The 12383-nt window shown below is 34.3% G+C and overlaps 1 protein-coding gene across 1 annotated transcript in view; it reads left to right on the plus strand.

Moving 5' to 3' along the window:
• LOC126978928 (discoidin domain-containing receptor 2-like) overlaps positions 1–12383 on the plus strand; it is a 188755-nt gene that overhangs the window by 66930 nt on the left and 109442 nt on the right. Inside the window, exons 2-3 of the mRNA XM_050828055.1 lie at positions 4445–4732; positions 5735–5932. Coding sequence (XP_050684012.1) covers positions 4445–4732; positions 5735–5932 — 486 coding nt within the window. The remainder of the gene's footprint in view (positions 1–4444; positions 4733–5734; positions 5933–12383) is intronic.

Consider the following 12383-nt stretch of genomic DNA (forward strand, 5'->3'; position numbering starts at 1 on the left):
ACACTACTTAATCCTGTTACACATATCCTTAAGTCTTATTTGTAGGTTGCTAATGCTTGCTTTTGGTTGTAGTTAACACTGCCGAGCCTTTTTGAACCACCACTTTTCTTTGAAGTTAAACAAGTTTTTTGGCATGGCGTGACGCATTTTTTTGGTACTTCTCTTAGAAAAGTTATTCTTATAGCTTGTACTTTTTTGTGTAGGTTCATTTATTCAGATTAGTAGTAGTGAATAACGAGGATTGTAAGCATATAAACTGTTTTCAAAGCAAGAATTTTGAAAATATTGGTTTTGTTACATAGATGGCGAGCCGGCAGCCGTGAACTCATATCGCTCAAGGTCGCTGGCATTTAGTGTCGCCTTAAAAAAAGTTTTTGCTTTTTTTCTCCCTTGGAAATCGTTTGGATATTTCGTAGCCCATAAAAATTTGGTAAGTGATAGGTTTAGAAAACTTTAGCAACGATTGCTGTTCAAATCTTGGATACTACATAATGTACATTAATGTCAGATTGTTATACTTATTTGAAATAGGCATTATTTGTCATTAGTCCTTAAAATTCAATTTCCAATTTCATCATTTCACGTCTAAACAAATACCGATCAAAAACAGTTTTAGTTAGACATTCGTCACTTTCTTATGGGTCGTTGTTTCATTATGTTGTTTAATAATGATTTGCAGATTAAGTATCATTCCTATTTTACTATAGGTATACAAAATATCATATTTAATCTATACTAAGTTGATTAGTATTTTTATTTTTACTTTTACTTCAAATTGAAATTCAAATATTTTTATTCAAAATAGGATTCAAAACACTTATTGAACGTCAAAAACTACCACCCATTCCTAAAGATTGCCTCAGGCCTAAGAAGAATGGGCACAAGAAACTCAGCGCGCTTTTTTTTAATATAAAATATAGATTACAATGTCATAGCGTACAATAAACATTTATAATTCAAGAGCCTGAGGGTGTTCGCTTTATTCCCAGTCCGTGGTGTCATTAAGAAAATCGTTTATGCTATAGGAACCTTTCCCACACAAGCGTTTAGTAACAATTCTTTTAAATGTCGTAACATATTTGTTTTGTACATTTTCTGGTATCATATTGTAGAAGCATATACATCGCCCAACAAAAGACGTACTAACTCGACCCAACCGAGTAGTAGGCATAACAAGTTTATGTTTGTGTAACATTATGAATGACACACTTTCTAGAAAATTCCTCAATGTGCTTATGAACATACAGAACATTATTGTATTTATTACAATGTATTGAGAAGCAACAGTCAAAATGTTTATTTCTTTAAATTTTTCTCTTAATGATTCTTTAGGACCTAGGTTATACATCGCGCGAATATCCTTTATTTACAGTGTGTTGCTCATGTTCTATTAGGAAAAATTGGTTAAGTCTTATAATTAAATCGATTCATTGTAATCACTTATGCTTAAGTAGCATTTAACGTAGATTTTTTGCGACAGTCATATAATTCGATTGGTACCTACTAGTGGGTTTACAACTTATTGGTACCTAGGAAGAAGTATATTGCTGAAGGCAGCGTGATGTGTAAGCTGATAAAAAGACATTTATTTTCTCAAAATTGATTCCTTTAGAATTCTTTTTGATGTCATTTTTAATTACTACTACATACTACTACCGCTTTGGGAACAAATGGCGCTCTGAGAGAGAAGAAGCGGCGCAAGAAACTCTGCCAGCATTCTTTTTTTGCGCTCTTTTCAATAAAAATAAACAATATTGTACAGTCATTTCTATCGCTATAAAAATCACAATCTTGTTCCAAGGTGTACATAATATATTCAGCAGTGGAGAAATAGGATTTACGACAGAGCCATTTTTTTATAAAACATTTAAATTTATTTAAAGATAATGCCTGAATGTGGCTGGGACTTTATTATAGAAGTGTATACATTTACACTTAAAGCTATTATGTATCTTATGAAGCCTACTAGAATTAGTTACAAGCAATCCCTTATTTCTAGTGTTATGATAATGAAAATCACTATTAAGAGCAAAAAGGTGACGATTTTTGTGAACACATGACAAAGCTTGTAGTCCTGAGATGTATTTTGGAACAATATGTATTATGATTCCTTTTTGAAGATACTAAACGTATATATGTCAAGGCTTAACATATGTAATTAACAAGCCAGCTGTTTAGTATTTACTTGCTAATAGTTAGACACAGCAACTATTAACATTTTTCAAGAAGCAAATGCGATTTCTTTGTGTTGTATGTACTTAATACATTATGTCGAATTCCCAAAACTAATATATATATATATATATATATATATATATATATATATATATATATATATATATATATATATAAATTAATTGCTGTTCGTTAGTCTGGCTAAAACTCGATAACGGCTGGACCGATTTGGCTAATTTTGGTCTTGAATTATTTGTGGAAGTCCAGAGAAGGTTTAAAAGGTGAATAAATATGAAAATATTTTGAATTAAATAAAAACAACAATTTTGTTTTTTCTTTAATGTGTCCCCCGTCATTCAGTAATCAAATTGAATGAATAGATTAAAATGAATAACTAATTAGAATCTTTGTATCTTTCTAACTTACTCAGGAGCTAAAAAACTTAATTTTAGCTACTTCTAGTTATTTAACTTTGTTACTTAACTGATTTACTACAATTGTTAACTATGATGGCAATACAACGTTTGCTGGTCTAGTAAATAATAAATCCACTATCTCATTCAACTGACAACATGTTAAATTAGTTTGAAATAAATAATTTATCGCGCTGTTGTAGAATAGCAGTTGGGAGCCTCGGTAATGGATGCTAGGCGGGTAATAATAACTTTGACAGTTATAACCTCCAGCTTGCCTCTCTAAGGTTGTACTATCCAAAACTTTGGCACTTTCACTCTGTTCACAATACATTACTGTGGCACTTTGAATATTCGAATACCTGTTTGAAATTCATCCGTAAATAACTGTTTAATATTGATTGCACAGAAACAGATTAGCAAGTTCGACAGAAAGCAGTATTGAAGTTTCATTTAATGCATGGTGGATCATTGTTGTAAAGGAGTTTATTAACAAATCTATGTAATTATACAATGGTGTTTATTATTCGCCAAGTTTTTAGTCGTAGTAAATGAAACGTGCTGTATTCCGAGTGATTTTAATTTTATTACAAGGTTTGCCCAGCTGTAGTAACTCACTTAGTCTATACTAAGCGACTGTAGTACGCGTTTTAAAGCTGGGTATTTATTAAAACTTAGATAAATGGCATAAAATGCATCTATTTTTTCAAAATTGATTCGTTTAGAATTCTTGTTGATATCACTTCTAATACTACCACCGCTTCGGACATGGCACTCTAAGAGAGAAGAATCGGTGTAAGAAACTCATTCAGCATTCTATTTTTGCGTTCTAGCGGTAGTAGTGTCTAGTATATTAGAAATGACATCAAAAAGAATTCTAAAGGAATCAAAATCAAAAGGGAGAAAATAAAGGTCTTTTATGCCTTTTTACTTTCAATATACAACACAATTGAAACTTATGATCAAAGATAATTACTAAGATTTAAATTAAAAAAAAGGGAAATATCTGATGTGTTCGCGCTACCAACATACTCATGAATGGCGCACGCGAAAAATAAATAATTAAAAACAATTAAATATATATATTTTCTAATATATAAAATTTTCGTGTCATTGTGTTAAACATTGAACTCCTCCGAAACGGCTTGACCGATTCTCATGAAATTTTGACTGCATATCGGACAACATCTATTTTTCATCCCCCCAAATGTTAAGGGTGGTCCACATGATTTCTTTTTTTTTATTTTTTTGACATTTTTTTTGAATTTTGTATGAAATGAAATATCGTAAGTACGCGTCTCCGAAATGCTTATAGCAATAGTATATCTGTAGCTATACAACTAACGTATTGTGCAACATTAGTACTGTGTATATCGTATATGTGAAATTGAATGAATTAATTGAAAACTTCTATGTGTATACATACTGTGCATTGTTTGATTAATATATTATTCAAAATAAGCTTTTAAACATTATTTAATTGTATTTTCTTTGATTAACGCAAGTGTTACCCATGTAAATAAAACACTTTTAAAGGATTAAAACGCGCGTAATAGTAACTGTTTTAACATTAGAATTTTTGCGTAAAAGCTACATTTTTATTTTAGTTAACCCGACATTTCAAGACATTTCATGACCTTTCCAGATCTCGTTTTTAGGGGGACTGTCCCTCTAACTAACGAGATTAACGAAAATAAAAATGTAACTTTTACGCAAAAATCTAATGTAAAAACAGTTACTATTACAAGCGTAGTAATCCTTTAAAAGTGTTTTATTAAAATTATTTAATTGTTTTTAAGCATTATGAAAATTCAGATATCAGCAGTCTCTACAATTGCCTATTTTTTTTATTTCAGGCGACATGACGCGCATAGCGCCACTAGTGATCCGGCTACTAGCCGTATCACTGGTGGCGCTGGTCGTTGCTGATCCACCCACCGGCAACGACAAAAGCGCAGGCACTGCAGTGGCAGCACAGGAACAAGCACAGGACCGCAAGAGCCCCGTGCGAACTACTAGGCCACCACGTAATAAAGGAAGAGGAAAGAATCGGACCACTACAACTACGACGACTGTGGATCCAGACGATGACTACACCACGCCTACAACTACAACTACAGTCAACCCACGGCTGTTTGACCATAGTAAGTGACATAACAAATTGTGTATAAGTAGGTATTCTGACCTGTATTGAATAAGGCTGGGTCGTGTCAACTATCTTTCGCAATAACAAACATGTTAAAGGTTCTGGTTAAGCAAAAATGTGTTGCACCATTTGAATTTTTTTTAATGACGTCATAACTTTAACTGTTAACCGTAACCGTCCAATCTTCGCCGGTTTAAGGCATTGTTAATGTTAAATATATAAAATAAAACACAGTCTATGTTTAAGTCATGTTAAACATTATTATTGAAATATCATATCAAAACTTATACACATATTACTTAAAAATAACATTAATTGAATGTTTCTAAGTAATTGCTTATTTTTTAGCATTTCAACCTGTTTTTAAAATAAAGTTCTGCTTAGAAGAACTTCAAAACAATATGCTCTTAATTTTTTTCTTCATTTATCCATTCAGTAGCCGATGAAATATAAAGATATTCACGAGACAGAGATAAACTTGAAACGTAAAACTTTTTACGGGAAATAGAACTCAAGTCATGCTTGCGACTTGCGAATGCCAAAGCCTTAACTGTTTAATGCATAGTTTTACAAGGGTTTCTCAAGGACTTCACGAAGATGTCGCTATATTTAAATTGTTTGAAACTGACAAAATACGGGCGAATATACCTACAGTTCAGGTTATATAATTAATATTCTGTGCAACTCGTTGCACTTTCAGCTCAATATTATTATTGTTTTACTAATTCATAAGTTTGCTAACTCATTCGCAAAACAATTCACAACTCTTGAACAGGTGCTGCTTGCGGTGCCAGGTCGATTGTTAATAAGTCATTGTATTTATTGCATGGTTTTCACTTTTTAATTGTGACAGTAGTCACGATCATAACGAAGCATCCTTACAAAAATATACGAATTAAAGCTCTTAAGGTTGATGCATTCAATATACGATAATTTATATTTAGATACAGATAATTATTTATTACTTTTTAATTAAACTAATTTATTTTTTATTTTATAGACAGACGCGCAGGCATTGCAGTGGCAGCACAGGCACAAACACAGGACCGCAAGAGCCCCGTGCGAACTACTAGACCACCACGTAATAAAGGAAGAGGAAGGAATCGGACCACTACAACTACGTCGACTGTGGATCCAGAAGACGACTACACCACGCCTACAACTACAACTACAGTCGACCCACGGTTGTTTGATCATAGTAAGTGACATAACTAATTGTGTATAAGTAGGTATTCTGACCTGTATTGAATAAGGTTGGGCCGTATCAACTATCTTTCGCAATAACAAACATGTTAAAGGTACTGGTTAAGCAATAATGTGTTGCACCATTTGAATTTTATTAAATGACGTCATAACTTTAACTGTTAACTTTAACCGTCCAATCTTCGCCGGTTTAAGGCATTGTTAATGTTAAATATATAAAATAAAACACAGTCTATGTTTAAGTAATGTTAAACATTATTATTGAAATATCAAATCAAAACTTATACATATATCTCGGAGATTTATTTGGATTTAAAATCGGGCGTCACCGTGTTGGTATCCTCCATGTTGTATTAAGTCGGTTAGTGAGCACAAACGGCGCGGGTGCTAACTTGAAGATGACTACGACTTCTCAATGAGCGCTCTACAGATGGACAATAATGACGTACACAGTGACAACTTCAAACATACTTTAAAAGATGACGTTCGCCATCAGTTCAGCCCAATACACAGAGTAGAATATAATCATACAGGCCATATTATTTTTATGTTCTAATTCTCCGACACGGCCATTCTGCAATCCAACGCGCTCTCGCGTTTTATTTATCGACGTCAAGTCCAGCATAGACGCCACAGCGCATAGCACACAAGTAAAGCGTTTACAAACAGCTTTCAACCTCCCACAAACCAAAGCGTAAAAGCTTTCAGCACGTCACAGCTCTGGCGTATAGCAAAGCGTTGGGGCTTTCAGCATTGTTCAGAGGCAGCACTTAAAACAAGTTGCAGCTTCCAGCATCATCTGTCTAGCGGAATCTAGTAAAGCGTCAAAGCTTTCAACATAACCCATCTCCCGGATTATACTAAAAATTCCAATCCACAACACCACAGGCGTGGCGCTCTTAGAAGTAAAGGTGGACAAAGCGACAGGCTTTCAATCCTTCACCCCACCATAGGTGTAGCGCTCTTAGAAGTAAACTTGAAGAAAGCGACAGGCTTTCAATCCTACACCCCACCATAGGTGTAGCGCTCTTAGAAGTAAACTTGGACAAAGCGACAGGCTTTCAATCCTACACCCTACAATAGGTGTAGTACTCTTAGAAGTAAACTTGGAGAAAGCGACAGGCTTTCAATCCTAATATGACAGAGCGTAGAAGCTTTCAATCCTAATATGATAAAGCGTAGAAGCTTTCACTCTCCAATGCTACAAAATTATCAATAAAGAAAACCATATTTATTATTGATGCGAGGATAACTTTTTACTAAAACTAAGTTGCCTACCACAACGGATGAAGTAAGGCCTTATCTGCATCGTATCGTACTTTATCTCTTTTTACTAGCTCGTCCATCCTATGTTTTGCTTCTCGTCTCATTTCTATTAAATCCTCTAGCTCTACCATGAGCTAACAATCGAATTGTGCGTTCACTTACTGCAGTCGATAACAAGTAAACCTTGGAACCTTCCTTGCTGACGCTTTTCGTCTTCATTTGATTCCACCATTAACATATTTCAAGCTAAATAACTTCTGCCGGATATTATTTTGAAACAGTATTTCTCGAGAGCATCTGGCATAATAAGTTACTCATGGTACTAATTTTCTATAAAAACCGCTGCAGAACATTATTCGCTTTCAATTAGATTTCGATAGGTCTTTTACGTTATGACTCATACTACCAAAATGAGTTCTCCAGGTGACTGATAGAGGCGACGTATAATTTTAGATACAAATTTTTACGAAGTTACTAGTGAGTAGGATCACTGTAAACACGTGTTGGATATACTGATTATCGCGAAGAGTTTTATCTAGGTGGACTCCTATTACAGCCAATTAGCAACTGAATCGGTCTCTTACCAGTACTTTTAGATATTTTGCAATATAAGGCAAGTTGAACCTCAACTAGAACAGATTATTAGTTAAAACCAGCATTATCCGTACAGACGGGCAGGTCCAGTACCCCGACAGGCTCCATTAGCTATTTCATGGAATTCAATGGACCACTCCGTACAAACACCTTGGAACTCTTGACCCGTGAAAGAAGTTCCTTGGTCAGAGATAATGTGCTTGTGTGTACCGAATATGTAAACGAAATTTCGCAACGCTTAGCTAGCGGATCGCGTAGTTAAGTCCTTAGCAGCTGTTAAATAGCAGAATTCTATGAAAGTATCAATAACGTATTTCTAGGGAACCCTCCGTCAACTACGGCATACTTACAATCTGAGCACGAACTTATCCTGACCGTATGATCAATGATCAAACTTCCTTTATTGTAGTTAGCTAGCAGAAATCCGCATTATGAGACGGGACGTTATCGCGAACCCACTACACTCACTCTGATGAAAGACCTCCGAATGGTCCGAAACTAGTCGGTACCCACACCGATAAAACGTGAGTAAAACCGTGCATGGAAATATCAGCTCGCGGCGACGTACCACACTTTTCCGTAACTGTTGCACGTAACGCTTGGTAAAACTAAAAATGCAGGTGCCAGTTAGTGGCACCACTAGCCAGTGACACACAGTTATCCAGGATCCATTACACATGAAAATAATACGTCTCCAACACACATTCCCACTGCACAGACACTGTCCACTGTCCATCACGACATAAGCATCGCTGTGTCATGAGAATACTGCTCAAGGCCTCACGTGAAAACCTTCCCGTCTTCAAAATCACGCAACTTCAGCATGGTTGTAAATGCGTTCCCGGACGTCAAATATCCCTGGTATAGTGTAGCAGACGTCCCAAAAAACAAGTCGAATGTTTGCGAAGGCGATCCCACCGCTGCTCTCGGAGATTTATTTGGATTTAAAATCGGGCGTCACCGTGTTGGTATCCTCCATGTTGTATTAAGTCGATCAGTGCGCACAACCATCGCGGGCGCTAGCTTGAAGACGACTGCGACCTCTCAATGAGCGCTCTACTGATGGACAATAATAACTAACTTCAATCAAGTCACCGACAGTGACGTACACAGTGACAACTTCAAACACGCTTTGAAAGATAACGTTCGCCATCAGTTCAGCCCAATACACAGAGTAGAATATAATCATACAGGCCATATTATTTTTATATTCTAATTCTCCGACATATATTACTTAAAAATAACATTACTTGAATGGTTCTAAGTAATTACTTATTTTTTAGCATTTCATCCTGTTTTTAAAATAAAGTTCTGCTTAGAAGAACTTCAAAACAATATGCTCTTAATTTTTTTTCTTTATGTATCCATTCAGTAGCCGATGAAATATAAAGATATTCACGAGACAGAGATAAACTTAAAACGTAAAACTTTTTACGGGAAATAGAACTCAAGTCATGCTTGCGACTTGCGAATGCCCAAGCCTGAACTGTTTAATGCATAGTTTTACAAGGGTTTCTCAAGGAATTCACGAAGATGTTGATATATTCAAATTGTTTGAAACTGACAAAATACTGGCAAATATACCTACAGTTCAGGTTATTTAATTAATATTCTGAGCAACTCGTTGCACTTTCAGCTCAATATTATTATTGTTTTACTAATAGATAAGTTTGCTAACTCATTCGCAAAACGATTCGCAACTCTTGAACGGGTGCTGCTTGCGGTGCCAGGTCGATTGTTAATAAATCATTGTATTTATTGGATGGTTTTCACTTTTTAATTGTGACAGTAGTCACGATCATCACGAAGCATCCTTACAAAAATATACGAATTAAAGCTCTTAAGGTTGATGCATTCAATATACGATAATTTATATTTAAATACAGATAATATTTTATTACTTTTTAATTAAACTAATTTATTATTTATTTTATAGCCATTCTAAAATACTCTATTTGATTGAAAAGAGTGGCCGCTGAGTTTGTTCTTCTCACGAGCTCAACAGTAATTCACTTACTTAATCAAATAAATATACTTTTTTAATAATATAAAAAATTATTTTGATTTTTTTTCATTTACCATTTATTAGACAAATTGTTGTAATTACTTTTGGATCTCATTAGAATATTATAATATACAGATTAGTAACACTACCATCCAGTTATGAAACAGATAACACAATAACGTGATTACTAAAACAATAATTAAGATGTGCAAAGAAGTAAAAAATGTGGCTTCGCATCATTATTGTTTCAGCTTCTCGAACGCGTTGTAGAGCCACATTGTCTTGAACTGTAGCATTCTCCAAGATATCCGATACTTGGTTCAATAAAGACAAAAACCACATAAGGGGTCTGAGTTGACTGGTTGAGTTCTCGTTTGAGGGTGGGTACCGGGTTGTCATTTCACGCCTCTTGAGCGCGTATCGAACCAATATTAGGTTTATTAGATGGATGGGTCGAGGTAAAAAACGATTTTTCATTTATTTCCTTTACTTTTATATTTCTTAGCGTTGTTAAGACGTTGTGATTCTTAAAAGATGAAAAATAAATTTCTACTAATTTTAACTATTTCTGCTTTTATGCATAAGAATGATTTAATTTTTTAGTTGCTATTTGTTAAACAAAAATTATGTTATTTCGTTCATATAAAATATCTAACACCGTCAGCCTGGTTGATAACGTGGCTATAGTACATCTCTCACACGCAGATAACTAAGCGTAAAGTGAGACATTAACTTTTCTATTAACTTATGTTTTTTTCAAATAATTCCAGAACTGTTTTCGTTCAAACGTTTTTAAGTATATCGTATTTATTTATTTTTTTAATTATTCCTTTACACATATATTTGATGTTTCACATCGTTCGGCGAGCGCAAAAAATTTTTATTTGAAGATAAATCTAGATGGGGCTAATTCTGTAGTACTATTAAAGAATGGTTTAAATACTCTTTCTTTTGGTTTCCTAGTTTGGTTTATACCAATGCTATAAATAAAATATTATAATAATAAAATTTTAATTCTTTATCAATATAGTATTATTTAAGCGTGTTGGGCATCCGAGATAGACAGATATTAATAAATTTAATTTATATTACAGTTAATAGAGGATTTTTTACGACCATTGGAAAGCAGTCCTTCTGATAAGGATGGCACTTTAAATTTCACCCCTGTTATAAAGCAATGAATAAATAAATTCAAGAGTTGATATTAATTCCAAAATTCCTTTGTTTAAAGCTATGATTAATTATTGTTATTATTATTTCAATCCCCATTAATTGTCTCACCGCTTTTCTCCAACACCTAGTATCGGAACGTGGAATGCAAAGCAAAATTGGCTTCAAAGACACTGGGGTTCCTAAAATAAAGACAGCAATAGGTACGTCTATTCAGCCCACATTATAGGGCTGTGTTAAGCGTAGGTGAGGCCACAATTGGAGTAATGCTGTCATCTTTGGTCCACGGCTTGATCACTTGACATTGCGTAGAGACGCGTCGCTTCATTGTCTGTCTTCTACCGCTTTTTTTAGTGGAAGTGTTCTGGAGAATTGTTTGTTCTGATTCCTGCCTCCTGTAATCCCAACCATCTGGATGTCTGGTGTTCTCTCCAGTGCAGTTTTCAAGGAACATTCGGCCACATATAGCCACGCATTGTTAGCCTTAAAAAAACGTGTACATTTTACTAAACGGCCGGCAACGCTAGTGCTCAAATCATTTATACTATGACAACTGTGTGGTTGACTGTTAACCTCTATTTTGATAAATGCACGCAAACAACTACAAAGTGACATAGAAATTGAGAGTGTAAGACATAGCTTGTCACGCACACTAAATGGTTGTTTTCATCGGTTGTCTTAGCAGTATGAGGCTCTATCAAGACGTATAAATTGTCCAAGGTCTAGTTTTATTCCTCTGGTCTTGCAAGAGAATGTGGCGATGTTCACTTATCACCAGGTGACCGACAATTTTGTTTATCCTCCTCTTCCATGAAAAATATATCAAATTGATTTTTAAGATGAATTACGAGTTTTACAGAACTCCTCACATTTGTGTCTATACAAGTAACAATATATATTTAATTAATTCTCATCAAAAAAGATATTTTTTTATTCTCCAATACATACAATACAATCATAGGAGGACCTTGTCGGTACTTTAAATATTTCAAAAAGAAATATTATTCAAATTCTATTATGATTCGTCTTTAATCGCATTGATACACTTAAAGATTACCCGATGTATCTTATATTGTCTAGTTCTTTTGTATAGTTTAGGAACGTATGCAATTTATAACACAAATTCCGTGAAGGTAAAATATAATCGTTGGCTGTAACATTTTAAATAAAGAACTCTTCGCTACATTACATCGACTCGAAGTAAGCTTTCAAATGATGACCTCCTACTTACCAATACGATTGTGTCTGCGATTCGAATAAGTAGATACAATTCGTCAACAAACGTGAATGTAGTAATGTACTCTGCACGACAAATCAGATAATTATTGAGCATATAGTTACCACAATCGACTTGATATATTTAAATAAAGTAATTAAAATATAATTAATTAATTAATATTTTAAAGGATTA

This window comes from Leptidea sinapis, chromosome Z (genome assembly GCF_905404315.1).
Source record: "Leptidea sinapis chromosome Z, ilLepSina1.1, whole genome shotgun sequence".
NCBI classification, from domain to species: domain Eukaryota; kingdom Metazoa; phylum Arthropoda; class Insecta; order Lepidoptera; family Pieridae; genus Leptidea; species Leptidea sinapis.